The 16,408-nt window shown below is 40.5% G+C and overlaps 1 protein-coding gene across 2 annotated transcripts in view; it reads left to right on the top strand.

Moving 5' to 3' along the window:
- GAREM1 (GRB2 associated regulator of MAPK1 subtype 1) overlaps nucleotides 1–16,408 on the top strand; it is a 222,089-nt gene that overhangs the window by 149,113 nt on the left and 56,568 nt on the right. For both annotated transcript variants that reach the window (XM_047794068.1, XM_047794067.1), the window contains exon 3: nucleotides 8,807–8,937. In XM_047794068.1, the coding sequence (XP_047650024.1) occupies nucleotides 8,807–8,937 (131 nt within the window). The remainder of the gene's footprint in view (nucleotides 1–8,806; nucleotides 8,938–16,408) is intronic.

The raw sequence follows: 16,408 nt of genomic DNA, 5'->3' as shown, positions 1-16,408 counted from the left end.
TTGTCAGTGTATTAATTAATGTAATAGTAGTTCTAGAATCAAATCGTGAAAGCAGGGCAATAATCGTACCAGTCTTTGCCTTTTACGTATTACCTTCAGTTTCTTTGCATTGTCATTAGTGACTGTGCTGTTGGATTCATTCCTGTGAGTTTTGGGGTCCCGGAGACAGAAGAGCTCTCCCAACAGAGACGTTTTATGAAACCAACAAAACTATTGAAAGACAATGCAGTTTGCTCCCTCTCCGGGAACCGGGTTTTGACAGTAACATCTCAGAACAGATGTTTTGGCGATCTCCAAACGTTTTTATTTGGTGGCACAAAGACTCTGTTATTCATGAAATGGTCTGTTAAAAAATTAGTTCCTCAGTGTGGGGATTGTGGGAATATGTGTTATGTAAATTGATTTCACATTTGGGCAGGGAACTGGCTCTTAACTCTTTAAATTGGCTCCAAGACTTGACTGTGACAGGTTCTAACTTCCAGGCTACAGCAGGCTCAGAGAACAGAGCAACACAATAGCATAGCATCTTTCCCAAAGTACTTCACGTTGACCCCTCTGTGAGTGTTATATTCTTTTATAAAAGAATAGAAGCCAAGGAAAATTGGTTTAAATTTAGTCGTGTAAAATACATTGAGAGGATATAGGCATGTTTGCTTTTCATTTGTGTTACTCTGCTAATACAACTTAACACCTTTTGATTCTAGATTCACATTTAAAAGGAAAACTGCCATTCGCAGACGAGTGTGGGTTGGCTTAAGGTTGTGGTTTCAGCTCCTTTCAGGACACCTCAGCATGACTACTTAGGAGTGTTGGAATGTAAAGACTGGTCATTTCATTTCTAATATCTTGTCTTCTTGCCACTATCCTGGTCTGTGCTGTCCTCACCTCCTGGCAGGACAGAGGTCAGCAAACTGTGTGGCCTGAGGGCTAGATGTGACCCACTGTCTGTTTTCATAACGTTGGGTTGGAACACAGCTGTTGTAGTTTGCATTTTATCTGTGGCTGGTCTTGAGGTACATCGCCAGAGTTGAATAGCTGTAACGGAGACCACTTAGCCCAGGAAACCTAAAATATTTACAGAACAAGTCTGCCAATCCCCGCAGTAGGAAGTTGCATGTGTACTGTGACCCAGTATTTAAAACATTACATTAAAATAGTTGATATGTTTAGCTTTGGAAGGCATTTGTGAGGTATAAGAAATATAAAACAATTATTTGGTTTTAGACTATTAAACATATGACAAGAAAATGCTTAAAATAATAATATATGTAAAAAAAAATAAACTAAAATCCAGTTCAATATGAAGAAACTGTATGGGAAAGAGGAGAGAGAAGTTAAGAGATTGTATTAGATATTCAATAAACAGTGCAAAGAATGAATGAGAGGAATCAAGTTTTCTGATGTACAGTATGTTCAAATGTGAAAATATCTGGTCATTTCTAGCTGTTGCTTTGTTTTTATTCTTATTCTTTCATCTATATATGTTCATCATTCTCAGATAGTTTCTTGTAAGTGCTCCCACGCTTGTGTGACTCTTAAGTCTTCCTGTCCAGGGAGATGACAAACACAGGTGAGACTAGAAGGTCAGAATTTATTCAGTTTTACCATTGACAACAGAGCTACACCAAATAGGATTATTCATTGAATCCATATGCCAAAATATATTTGAAGCTGCTAACAACAAAAGACCATATACACAGTAGAAAAATAACTAAAGGATGCTGAAAAAGCAAGCACCCAAACTGAGAGAGAAGAAAAATGGTGTTAAGGGGATAGAGGTGGTTTATAACAAGAAACCCAGGCTGTATTATTTGAGCCAAAATATCAGTGATAATGACAAGCAGGGCAAGAAAAAGAAAACTGAAGAGTTCTGAAGCTCTTATTTCATGAGAGAAAACACCCTGTTTTTATTGAGAGGTATTCTGTCACATGGCCATTTTTAAGGACATGAGGAGTTATCTATAGCCAGTTTTAAGGGAGTGCAGTGATGTTCTAGGCTCATGTGAATATAGTATCCACTAGCCACCTGGGCTGTTGAACACTTGTACCGAGAGTTGTGCGAACACAGGTGTTCCACAAGTATAAAATATACACGGGATTTGAAGATTTAATGTGGGGGAAAAAACAATAAAATGGTTAATGATCCTTGTGTTGAACTTAGATTTATTTGTTTAAGTAAAACATATTAAAATTAATTTCACTTCTCTTTACTTTTTTCATGTGACTATTAGGAAACATATAATTGTACCCAACATATGAGCATCCCAATATGTAAAGCAAGTGTTAACAGATATAAAAGGAGAAATGGACAGTAACACAATAATAGTGGGGGACTTTAACACCCCACTTTCAGCAATGCAGAGATCATCCAGACAGAAAATCAAACACAAGCCTTAAATAACACATTGGACTAGGGTGGATGTAATTGATAGAGCATTCCATTTGAGAGCAGCAGAATACACATTCTTTTCAAGTGTACATGGAACATTCTCCAGGATAGATCACATGCTGGGCCACAAAGCAAGCTTCAGTAAATTTAAGAAAATTGAAATCATATCAAACATTTTTCCCACCACATCACTGTGAGATTAGAAATCAACTGCAAGGAAAAAAAAAACTGCAAAAAAACACAAGCATGTGGAGGCTAAACAGTCTGCTACTAAACAACCAGTGGATTACTAAATCAATCAAATTGGAAATCAAAAAAATACCTAGAGACAAATGAAAACAGAAACATGATGATCCAAAACCATTGGGCTACAGAAACCACGTAATTGCCTATGTGGCTTGCATTGTATTTCTCTTAGGCAGCACTATTCTATAGGGTAATGTCTCATTTGATATGGAAGTGATAGGATTTGGTAACACATCCAAATCTTTTCTGAAGGAAAAGGGTGGAATTTAATGTAAGCATCAGCTTTCAGGTAACCCATTAGCTCAAAGATTAAACACCTAAAGAGCACTTAATGAGTGCTTGGCATACATACAGATCCCTCCTCTTGGGAAAATTTTTCTAAAATATTGATCAGAATTTTAAAATAAATTATTTCATACTCATGGAAAGATAACATGTAGACTTTCATAAACTATACTTGATTTAATGATAGCTTGAAATGGTTTAGGTTCCAAATCTACAATTTATTTTCTTACATTTCTAACAAACTGGAAAACAATAATCACAATTACAGGTGATTAGAAATGTTGGTAAGGATCTGATGTCTCTTTCATATGGTTCTGGATAGTTCAATCAAATGGACCTATGCGGTTGAATTTGAATTTCTATTGATGACTACTTTTGCCCCTTGGTATATCACATCTTGATGATGAAAGATTGTTTCATCCTGAAAAGATATTTCTTAAGGTTCTTTATGTTATTCAGATCTGAATGATTTATTAAGTTCACCATTGCTTTCTTTCTCTGTTGAGTGAAAACATTCATCTCTTGTTCGGAAACAAACCTTGTATACACTTAAAAAGTTTTCCTTTTATTTTTAACTTTGAAAACCTGCGGTTACTTATGTGTTGCTGCATTGTTTGCCAGTTCTAGGGCTAAAGTAATTTTCTTTTATTCGGTAAACATTTATTATGTACCTATTACCTGCAAGACATTGAGCTTTCCCAAATTCAGAGAAGTTGAATTTGGCGCTAATGGGACTTCCAAGTATAAATATCCAGTAAGCTCTTAGGTATGTCTCTAGAAGTAAGAAAAAATGTAGACTATGTCAAATATATTTACTATATATTCATGCAGTCATTTGCATAGGAAAAACTCAAATGTTTACCTTCACTGATCTTCAGAGAGATGCAGGAAAGACATGCTTTTTAATATGCATTGAATTGTCTAATTTTAAAAATAGTGCTGGCAAGCTTGTATTCCAGCTAAGAGGCACATAGCCTATTGGTACAAATATAAATTGGTTTAGGTATCTTGGAAAACAGTATAGCCATGCATGGTAAACATAACAAATTGTGTGATAACCTTTGATTTAATAATCTTACTCTAGAAAATTTATCCCCAAAATGTGAACCAAAAGACAAAAGAAAAATCTCTGTGTATCTTGAAAACAGGGAAGGGAGTTAAGAGTCACTAAAGGGTTACTTGTGCTGAGAACTTTAAGTACATCATCTTAGTTAATCCCCACAGCAGCCCTATGAAGTGTCCCCACTTTACAGGCAAGGAAGCAAGGCTCAGATGGATTAGTAATTTGCCAGGATCATAAGACATGTAAGTGGCAGAGTTCCCACTTGTCTTAGACATCTGCCTAACTCAGGCTAACCGAGTTAAGAATAGAAAAATACTTGAATCCATTAGTAAGCACTATGTAAACATTGTAAGTGTCATCATATGGGAAAATGTAGGAAAATATAGAAAGGAACAGAGTATAAAGCTGTAGATAAACCATAGTTATTAAAAACTTGTACATGGGCCAGGTAGAAGAGTGACAAGTGAAAAAGTTTATTATGGTGGCAGAATTTATTTATTTATTTATTTTTATCTTTTTTTGCCATTTCTTGGGCCGCTCCCGTGGCATATGGAGGGTCCCAGGCTAAGGGCTGAATCGGAGCTGTAGCCGCCGGCCTACGCCAGAGCCACAGCAACACGGGATCCAAGCCACATCTTCAACCCACACCACAGCTCACGGCAACGCCGGATCCTTAACCCACTGAGCAAGGGTAGGGATCGAACCCACAACCTCATGGTTCCTAGTCGGATTCGTTAACCACTGAGCCACGATGGGAACTCCAGAATTTGTTTAAATATATAGTATTGAGATACCCATAATCCTTTTGATTTTTTTTTAAAAAATTGATGAAAAAGGTATAATTAACACTTTCTGTATTTTCAAATGTGTTATTATTCATCCCTCCACATACTTTTGAAAAGTACCTGAGCTGTTATGTCTTGGTGCATCCTCTGTTTTGTCCTCATCACTTACCCTTTAATTCCTGAAAATGCTTCCATCAAGGTTCATAACTAGAAAAATTCCTGTCCTTAAACCCTTCTCTGAAATAACTTTCTTCTTGTTCAAACCCAAACCTGTATATACACTGAACAACACTGCTTTCCTGAAGCAGGTGGTAGCTCTATTTTTTTACCCTAGAGATGAGGGCATGTACGTGTTCTCTGTGCTCATCATTGCTACCTTGACCTTCCCTGCTCCCTAAAAACTCTTACATCTCTTGTCCTCAGGTGGTATCCTCTACTACCCATCGTTGTTATCATTATCCACCCAGCCTAGGGTTCCTCCCTTACTTCTCCATAGTTTTCACTCCTGGCTCACGGCCATTCTCCCCTGCATTGCTTCTCTCACCCCTAGGAGAGGTGAGAGAAGTGCTTATCTATTTAACCCATTTACTACCCCCTGGCTTCTCAGTTCTTTTAGCTTCTCACCATCTCAACCTTTACCTCTCATGGTGACCCCCTTGACCATGTCATCACTATAACTGCATCCCTCCATTATCTCAGTCACATACATACCACTCTCCAGCCCTTCTCCTCTACCTGGTCCTCAAGCTCACTCCTCTAGGGCACAGAAATCAACCATCATCAAAATCAGAACCTCTCCATCCACTGCTATTTCCATCCTCTTCATTCCCTCTCAAGATGTTGGGTCCTGCTCAAGCCCTATGAACTACCTTGCATACACCCTTCCTCCTTTGCCCCTCTTGCAGGTCACATACTCACTTGGCAATTGGCTGAGTCCAAATCTCTGCCTGCTTCACACCACCCACGATGCATCAGACACTGGCTGGAGGAAAACATGCAACCAGACTGTTTTCACTTTTAAATGACCGTGAACCTCAAGTGGGAACTTAGGACTGCCCACTAGTCGTTTTATCATATTGATTTTCTCTGACACCCCCAATACACACACTCAAGGATGTGCTCCAGTGATGCCTTTCATCATCTCTGGGTCAGTTCCCTCAGCATCCAGACATGCTGTAACTTCTCCCATCATATTAAGGAAACAAAAATACTCCCTAGACCCCAATCCACTTCCTCCCTTTAGCTGCTTAATCAATGTTTCTTCTCCCCTCATTGTAGAATGCCCTGAAACATCACCTGGTGTCTGTTCTTACTATTCCCAACTCTTGTTTCTCAGGCTTTTTAAAATCCAGCTCAATCAAGCTTTGGCCCAGCTATTCCACTGCTCATATCCAAATCCTCAATTAAATTCAAGCTGCTAAATCCAGCAGTTCTCAGTCTCATGTCACAGTCATGTAGGCAGCATTTGACACACTCCCACTTCTTTTCCATGAGGCGCTTGGATCACCTGGCTTCTAGAATTTACCACTTCTGGATTTTCCTCTTACACCCCTCATCAGTCCCCCAGGACTCCTGCCTTGGACCTCTTCTCGGTCCCTGGTCATCATCATTAAAGTGTTATGGCTTGGAGTTCCTATCGTAACAAACCTGACTAGTATCCATGAGGATGCAGGTTCGATCCCTGGCCTTGCTGAGTGGGTTAAGGATCTGGCATTGCCGTGAGCTGCGGTGTAGGTCACAGATGTGGCTTGGATCCTACGTGGCTGTGGCTGTGGTGTAGGCCAGCAGCTGCAGCTCTGATTGGATCCCTTATCCAGAAACTTCCATATGCCACAGGTGCAGCCCTAAAAAGCAAAAAAAAAAAAAAAAAACATGGCTTTAGGTATCATCCATGTCTGATGACACCCAGAGTTATTTCCAGCCAGACCTTTCCCTGCCACACTTATATGTCTAAGAGCTTCAGGGAAATCTCCATTCATATGTCTAATAGACATCCCAGGCATAACCTGTCCAGACTGAACTCTGGATCTTACCTCCTGCTTTTACCTCTCCAGACCTGCCCATCTCAGCTAAGGCAGCTGCATTCCCAGCTTGCTCAGGCCAGATCCCTGACACTCACTTCTCCAGACTCTGCCATCTCAAATCTGGATGATGGCAGGGGCTTCCTAACTGGTGTCTCTCTGCCTCTACTCCTGGGCCCTTTCCAGGGTGTCCTCAACACAGCAAAAATGACTCTTCTGTAATGTTGGTTAGGTCACCTCTTCTCCACTTACACCCCCAGGTGGCTCCCTGTCCCACTCATCTGAAGAGCCACAGTTCTGCAACGCTGTAGCCAGTCTCCACCACCTGTTACTTCTCTGACTCTTTTTTCTTAGCTTTTATTCACTCCACTTTGGCCACACTAGCAGCATGCCAAAAACACATCAACCTCTCAGCCTGAAGCCTGTGTAGACTGTCGCCTGTGTTCAGAATTCTAAGAACTTACTGCCCAGCTGCATCAAAGTCACCTTCTCAGCCATACCTACTCTGGCCACCTGGAGCTCTCCAACCCTGTCACCCCGTTTTTTGTTTTGTTTTGTTTTTTAAGGCCACACTCATGACATACGGAAGTTCCCAGGCTAGGAGTTAAATTGGAGCTAGAGCTGCAGCTGCCAGCCTATGCCACAGCCACAGCAAGTCAGGATCCAAGCCACCTCTGTGACCTACACCACAGCTACGGCAATGCCGGACCTTAACCCGCTGAGTGAGGTCAGGGATCGAACCTGCATCCTCATTGATACTAGCTGGGTTTGTAACCCGCTGAGCCACAGCAGGAATGCCCTGTCACCTCATTTTTTAATAGCACTTCTCACCTTCTAACATATACTTTATTCATTTATTGTATCTATCATCTGTTTCTCCCTGCAGTATAAGTTCAGGAAGACAGAGATTTTTATCTGGTCTCTTTACCACCAGCATCTAGAATAATGCTTCCACTTAATTGATGCTTTAAAAAAAAAAGTGTTGGGAACATGAATGAAAATTTCCCTGCTTCTGCCTGATATCCCATGAACACCTGCAGAGAAATCTGCTTCATAATAGTTTTTCATTCCTTTTCAAGTTCCTCAAGTGATATGTTGTGTAAACAACATTCAGAAAATGACCATTAAGAAACATGGTGTTGTGGACTTGATTGTACATGAGCTTTTATTCTCAACTGAAAGCACCTCCTCTGGAATGTAGCAGCAGTATCACAAGTACTGAAAATACACAAGCAATATAATAGATCCTTGACATTATTGAAAATATGTTCAAAGTTCTGCAAAAAAAAAAATCCCCCAAATTGTGGATACTGGGATAGTATGTCTGCTGTCATGGATTTCACACCCAGTAAAAAAAGGAAAGAAGGAAGCCCCGTGCTGCCTCAGATGCCAAGTGGTTCACTCATTGGAAGGGGGCTCCCCCAGGCCCAGCTTCCTTGTGCTCCAGCCCATGCGTGAGCCTAGCAACACATCACAAATTGTAGCAGCTCCTGCGTCCTTAACATCGCCCACATTTTGTTGATACCAAATGTATCTGTGAAAGCTAAAGGTCCATTCTATTATCTTAGCCCACTTGTAAATTTTTTAAATACTAATTTTTAAAAAAATCAATTCCTCCTAGCCACTCAGACTTGGTTTTAGAATATAATATGTGGGGGCATTATTTCAACTAAATGACAATGTGAATACTGTTACAAACAATACAAGCAACCATTTATAACAAAGTTTTCAAGTCGAGATCTCATTACACATAAGCATCCATTGAATTTGATATTGGTCTTCTGGTTATACACTCTGAATGAAAACCAAAAAAAAAATATGTTTGCATTTGTAGGCTGATTTTTAAATATATATTCTAGTTCAAAAAACCTTTTGCTGCAGTAGCATTCTTTGTGATGAAAATGCTGAGAAGACTTTGACAAAGAAGAGTGGGAGTAAGGAAAGGGGATGCTGTCGCCACAGTGACAGCTGTCCAGTGTAAACATCTCACATCTCTTCCGTTTATCATGTGTTTTAGGACAATTCAAGCTGCTGGAACAAGACCGAGATATAAAGGAGCCAGTGCAATATTTCAACAGTGTGGAGGAGGTGGCTAAAGCATTTCCTGAACGCGTGTACGTCATGGAGGAAATAACATTCAACGTGAAGGTAGCTCTGGAATATCCAAATATTTATCCTCACTAAGATGATTTAGCTTTCAGGTCATTGGGTACACAGTAAGTGCTCATCTCTGCCTCTTCGGAGGTTCCGTCTTCCTAATGGGTTGGTATCAATAGCCAAAACTGGTCTTGTAAGACCCGTGCTATAGCTAAACTGACACTCTCCACCACCCCTGCCCTGCGCCCCCCAGGTCACTATACTTAGTTAACATTATCTTTTGCTAGAATAACTGTCAAGGCATATCAAAAAAATTTTTTTTCCTTTCTTAAAATTTGGACTTTATTTTCTACCACGTAAATAAAGGGCCAGATCTTCTGTGAGGCTAGATGCTCTACTTGGAGGAGCAAGCAAAAAGCATATGATGTTAATCTTCCTCAGAGGTCCCGTAGTGGCTCAGCGGTGTCAAACCCTACTAATATCCATGAGGATGTGGGTTCAATCCCTGGCCTTGCACAGTGGGTTAAGGATCTGGTGTTGCCATGAGCTGTGGTGTAGGTCACAGACATGGCTTAGATCCCTGTTGCTGTGGCTGTGGCATAGGCGGTCAGTTGTAGCTCCAATTAGACCTCTAGCCTGGGAACTTTCATGTGCCATGGGTGCAGCCCTAAAAAAAAAAGAGAGAGAGAGAGACTTCCAGACCATGTCCTGACACCAGCCTGTATTCATTCTAGTCCTTATGAACTGCCTGTATCAGTCTATGTAGAGAAAAATGAATGTAGTGAATGTTGCCCAGTAGGTACTTACTAATCTTTGTTCATCTGAGAAAAGCTGAATAGTGTTTACTGTGCTGCATTTATTTTGCATCCTTAAAGGGACAGTTCTGTTCCCACTTACACAGTGAGCAAGCTCCTCTTACCAAACATGCTGTCAAATAGGGACTAACCAGAGAGGCAGTGCCACCCGCCAGATCCAGAAAACCCTCCGTGTTTTCTTCAGCAGCATCCACAGTTACACTGACAGATTTTAGAAAGTGTTCACATTGGAAGGACTTTCTCATTTCACCTTGTTTCAGCAGAAGTCCAACTGAGTCACCATTCTCTGAACATTTCAAGATTTAGGGAGCAGATGCTGGTTTCTTGGAAATCCACTCTATGTGGAAAACAGGCTGCATGGTATCTTAGCCCAAGAATGCAACAGTGTCTCTCTCTGCAGGTGGGTCACCCCAGCCACACTCTCAGGAAGGTTGGGGGGATGCCCAAGACAGCTTCCTCAGTGGAAAAGTGGTTCTAACATTTAACTGGTTAAGTCATTCTTTCCTCTAGTTCTAAAATACACCAGCCGTAGTCTGCTTGAGTTTCATTATTAAAAATAGATGAGATTTTGTAAGATTATTTACTAACCAAATTATGCTTATGTTCAAAGATATTTATAATCTCTAACTCCTTCAGTAGCTTGGTCTGTGAGTGATCAAGACCGCTTGTAGTAATTGATATTGAAGATTTATAAGAATGGGTTTATTTTTAAACTTCCCAAGATTCGTTGGTCAAAAGTTAATCAAATCCTATTTCATGATTTCAGTCTCTCCTTAAAGCTTACATTTAGAATTAACTAAATGAGAAAAATTTTTGTTTAGAAAAGGAAGTTCTGTAAAACTCTCTTCTGAAAATACTTGATTTGCTGACAAATGATGAGAAATCAAGCATAAAATTTTTTATGATTTTTTAAAATTTCCTCAAGTGTTACAATCTAGCATTCAGTCTTTGGTGGCATATTGTTTATAGAGAAGATTTTTTAAAGGTGCCTCTGAGAGCTTGGTTTATTGGTGAATTTGTATTAAACCAGCAACAAATGAAAGAATATGCTGAAACCAGTACATTTTGATAAGTTTTTTCCCCCCACAGAATACCATGATTAGCTATATTGATTAAAATGTATATAATAGAGATGTCATTTAAAAGTTAGCAAAACATTGTGAACATGCTTTTTGTTCTGTTTTGTTTTCTTAGGGCCGTACCCATAGCATATGGAGATTCCCAGGTCGGGGGAGTCGAATTGGAGCTACAACTGCCAGCCTACACCACAGCCATGGCAACACCAGAACCAAGCCACAATCTACGACCTATACACCACAGCTCACAGCAACGCCTGGTCCTTAACCTACTGAGCGAGGCCAGGGATTGAACCTGCTTCCTCATGGATGCTAGTCAGATTCATTTCCACTGAGCTATGACAGGAACTCTGTGAATGCACTTAATACTACTGGCTTGTCTATTTAAAAATATACAAGTGTATTTTTGTATCACCAATATCGCAAATATACAAGTGTATTTTTGTAATTACCAATAAAATGGTGATTATTTATGTTATGTATATTTTACCACAATTTTTTTTAAAGTGAAGAAGAGGGCGTTGCTTAAAAGGCACAGATAAGTATATGGAGTAGAAGCTCATAGCATCGGTAGAGCTGGTTGGGCTTTGGATTGACTTCTGTGCTGTGCATACATGAATATTTACTACCTCTAGTCTCTTACTCAAAACATTGTAAGATAGCAGCACATCCAGCCTGCACTCATCATTAAGATAGCATTCAATCCTATTCAAAGAAGAGTTGATAAAGGAACCTCAAAACATTTGCATTAAGAAATATATAGAAGTCTATGGAGTTCCCGTCGTGGCGCAGTGGTTAACGAATCCGACTAGGAACCATGAGGTTGCGGGTTCGGCCCCTGCCCTTGCTCAGTGGGTTAACGATCCGGCGTTGCCGTGAGCTGTGGTGTAGGTTGCAGACGCGGCTCGGATCCCGCGTTGCTGTGGCTCTGGCGTAGGCCGGTGGCTACAGCTGCGATTCGACCCCTAGCCTGGGAACCTCCATATGCCGCGGGAGCGGCCCAAGAAATAGCAACAACAACAACAAAAGACAAAAAAGACAAAAAAAAAGAAATATATAGAAGTCTGACCGCTTAGTGAGTAAACACTCAAGTAAATAAATAAACTGAGGAGACTGGGGGGAAAGATGTCCAGATACTGCTTGATTTTTTTTTTTCCTGGTGTCGGCTGCCATGGTCTTCTTTGAAAACTGATTGTAACATGCACATACATAGATGCCAAGCTTAATTTGAGAGCTTATTGAGAGCAAAGAAGTGCTATGCTTGGTTATTACTTCCTTTCGAGAGGAAAAGAAAAAATGAAAAAAACAGTACAACCTATTCAAAAATCTAGCTGCTATAAATATTACTAAATATCATGTACTATGGAATAGTACATAAATATAGCTCTTATCCAGGAAGCAATTTTTTAAAGATAGGAGAATTCAGGCCTCCTTGGAAAATATCCTCTACTCCCCACTTCAGATACAACATAAACTAGACCAAGAGGCTAAATAATTGAAGAAATGACATACAATTAAGAATTGGCAGCTAGTTGACATCATGATAGTCAAAAGGTACAACTGTGATTTGAAATAAAGAAATGCATGTATATACATATATTTATTTACAAGTGCAAATTGAGATGAAGCATGATAAGAATACAGAGTAAAACAAAAATATTGAAAGAATAAGAAGTCTAGTTTTGTCATTTTCAAGACTATAGCAAAATTTTACCTAAAATTTAATGGATAGTATTAGTACTATTTACACATTTATTTGAAATAAGGCATTCCTTTTATCTTGAATTAAATAGAGAAAATAGGTCTTTAAAAGATGTCTTGATGTGCTTAAAATTATCTACCCAACTGCCCCATCATTGATTAACTGCATGAAATAAATTAATATATGTTAAACATTTAATTCTTTAGGCAACAAATATATTTTGAGCACTTACTATATGTCCTGCCCTGTTGTAAGCATTGGGAATAAATAGTGAATATGCAAATCCCCGCCTACTTGGAGATTACATTCTGTTGGGGAGACAGATGATAAATAAGCAAATAAAAACAAAGAAATAAAGAAGACAGTTGGGGAGTTCCCTTGTGGCTCAGTGGAAACGAATCCATGAGGACGCAGGTTCAGTCCCTTGTCTTGCTCAGTGGGTTAAGGATCTGGTGTTGCCGTGAGCTGTGATGTAGGTTGCAGACATGACTCAGATTCCACGTTGCTGTGGCTGTGGTAAAGGCTGGCAGCTCTAGCTCTCATTTGACCCCTAGCCTGGCAACTTCCATATGCTGTGAGTCTGGCCCTAAAAAGACAAAAAAATAAGACAGTTGAATATACAGGTCTGGAGCTTGGGGCAGGGTCTAGACTGGGGGCATGTATTTGGAGCTTCTCAGCTCCTAGATGGCACTTGAAGCTGTGGGGCTAGCTGAGTTCACCTCCATCAGTGATTCTCAATCAAGGACAGTTTTTCTCCACAGGGGACACTTGACAATTTCTGGTTACAATTTTGATTGTCATGGCTTGGAAGACAGTTGGGTGCTACTGGCATCTAGGGAGGAGAGCACAGGGATGCTGAGAAACATCCTACTGCACTGGGCAGCCCCCACAGCAAAACATTATCCAGTAAAAAAAATGTCCAGAGTGCTAAGGTTGAGAAACCCTAACCTAGAAACTAAAGAGAAGAGGTCCAAGGACTGAGCCCTGGAACAAGCACCCCAGCAGTGGGGTCTAGAGGAGATGGGAAGGAGCAGCAGCTAGAAAGACAGCAGAGCATGTGGTACCCCAGCAGCCAAATGATGATAGTGTTTCGCAGAAGAATGGGCAATTGTGTCATATGCTTAGTGATTGACTAGATAAGGACTGGGAACTAATTTAAATTTAGCAAAATGGAAGCTTTTAGAAGCTTTGAGAGGGGACCCAAAGAGTAGTTAACCAGGGAAGTAATTAGTAGGGTGGTCCTAGAGTTTTATCAAAGTAAATTTCAAGTGAGGTTACTTGGCACTAGCCTTTTTTCCTTCTAGCCATCTAGTCAGCTGGAAAGTTGAGTTTAGGCAGAGTCGAGTGAGTGTAACAGAGATGAGCAAAGATGCCGATGAAGTCCACACCTGGAGTGGCAGGTAGCCATGAGCCATAGACTTCTCCAGGTAAGGCAGGATGAATACAAAGGTGTAACCCCAGTGGGAACTGGAGATCCTGGCGGCGTTAAGCAACTTCTGAAGTGCATTCGTTTAAGCAAGTGAGGTGCAAAATAGAAGTGGTAGAGTATGAAATAGTTGAAATTGAACTTTAGGCAGTAATACAGGAAACGACAGGAGTATCTGTTTTCAAATCTAAATATGCCCTTTTGAGTAGGCAGCGAGGTGGTAGGAACAGAAATTGAGAGACGAGAGGGTCAAGAAAATGAAAGATTATGTGGGCAGATAAGTTCTTGCTGATCATTTGTGTGCATTTCCTGCAGTCCCTCCTAAGCTGATGGCATTCGGTGTTTTGAGAACAGCAGTCACCTGCTCTTTCACCACTTCTTTCCTCTATAATAACATCCAGTTTCTGGTTTCCATGGCGAGAATTTTGTTTTTGTTTACCTGCTTTCCTGCCTTTTTGTTTTTAACTGTAATAGGCATTTTCTTCAGTATCTCTTTTAGTTTTCTCATCAGCTATCTCCAGTCTCATGTTTACTTTCAGAGTCAGATGTCTTAGTTCTGAGTTGGTCATTCCAACCGAAGGCTCACCTCTCTACCCTCTAATAAGAGAAATAGCTGTGCAAACAGTTTTAAGTCCTACTTCTTTCTTTAATTAAGCTGCTGTGGTCTAAAGAGCATGTTAGACTCTGTAGCATAGGTCAGGCTCAGGATTCAGAGTGTCAGACACAAGCTCCAGGCATTGACTGTGACCGTGGTTAGGTCACATGACCCCTTGAACCCAGGTGTCTTTGCCTGCAGAATGGACAAAATAGGGGTAATACTACCCACTTCATAGATTTGTCATGAGAATTAAATGAAGCAATGCATTCATGTGCTTTTGTGAGTGTCTCATACACTACAGCCTTGGGGCAAGGTATTTGTTCTGCAAATAAAGTTTTATTGGAACACAGACACCCTGCTATACTTAGTATTGTCTGTGGCTGCTTCCACAATATAGAAACGGAGCCCAAATGGCCTACAAACCTAGACTTTTCTCCGCTCTGTAAGAAAAAGCTTAGCAACCCCTGATTGAAAATATAAAATCCAACTAAATGAAGTTTCACATTTTAAAAAATTTCCCAGCAGAGATTATTTCATTTACCCTTTATTTAGAACTTTATTTATGATTTAATATAGTTATTTATGACTTAATATCAAGAACATAGTACTATGTTATTGTTGTTGTTTCAAAACACCCTTTCACCTCAAATACATTTTTGAAGACTTTTTATGCCAGTACCTAGTGAATTATTTTAAATGTCTTCCAGCCTTTCAAACCCAGCTCAGGAATGATGAGAAATTTTCCAACACATATACTTTCTGCCATCAAAATAATAACTAACAAATTAGTCTTAATGTGTGTTCTGTCTTTCCTGTGGCATTTGCTAAAAGAGCGGGAGGGCAGGACAGCCTTGGGTTTGGCACCGAGTAACTTGCAGTTCGAATTCGGTGGGGAAGAGACGTCTTGACTTCGGTGCCATCATCCAGAAGCTTTCTGCATGAAAAGCTTTTCTACATGCTCTCAAGTCTGAGGGAGCCCAGATGCACTAATCTTAGTGCTCTAACATTGCTGTTTTCATTCCAGTTAGTGAGGTCTAAGCATTCCGCTGTTCTAGCATGAATTTCCGCAGAGGCAGGATAACAGGTTTGCCTTGTCTCAGCCAGGGAAGGTGCCCCACTCAGGAATTGTGAGATTTCAGTCAAATGGGGAGTGGAGTCACCACTTCAGCCCACACAGACCTCTTAAGAACCGTTACCATGTGGACTGGGGCAGAGCTCAGCTGACAGTCCTATTACCTGCGTTATCAGCTCCTGATTACTGAGTTTGGCATCTGTTTTTGGCAAGTGTGTCTGTGTCTACCAGCAGAGCTGCCATGGTGTGGAGTGAAGGATTTCAGGGTCACCTTTTAGTAATGGGGGAGAAAGTCATGTATGATTCAGAGAACTTAACCAAGCTTCTCAATACTGAGAAACATGACCAATGATAAAATGATAAAATATTATAAATAGTCCAGCAGGACTAAGAAATTTAGACTCTGGAGTTCCCATTGTGGTTCAGCAGGTTAAGAAGCTGACTAGTATCCATGAGGATACAGGTTCAATCCCTGGCCTCGCTCAGTGGGTTAAGGACCTGGCATTGCCACAAGCTGATGTAGGTCACAGATGCAGCTTGGATCCTCTGTTGCCATGGCTGTGGCATAGGCCAGCAGCTGTAGTTCTGATTCAACCCCTCGCCTGGGAACTTCCATATGCCACAGGTATTGCCCTAAAAAGAAAAAAAAAAGAAAGAAAGAAAGAAATTCACACCCCGAGTTTTGTTTTGTTTTGTTTTGGTTTTGTTTTTTAGGGCCACACCTGCGGCATTTGAAGGTTCCCAGGCTAGGGGTCCAATCAGAGCTGTAGCTGCCGGCCTATGCCACAGCCACAACAATGCCAGATCTGAGCCACCTCTGTGACCTACATCAC

Source organism: Phacochoerus africanus, chromosome 8 (genome assembly GCF_016906955.1).
Source record: "Phacochoerus africanus isolate WHEZ1 chromosome 8, ROS_Pafr_v1, whole genome shotgun sequence".
Lineage (NCBI taxonomy): Eukaryota > Metazoa > Chordata > Mammalia > Artiodactyla > Suidae > Phacochoerus > Phacochoerus africanus.
The sequence above is the reverse complement of the archived record's forward strand: the minus strand, read 5'-3'. Positions and strand labels throughout refer to the sequence as shown.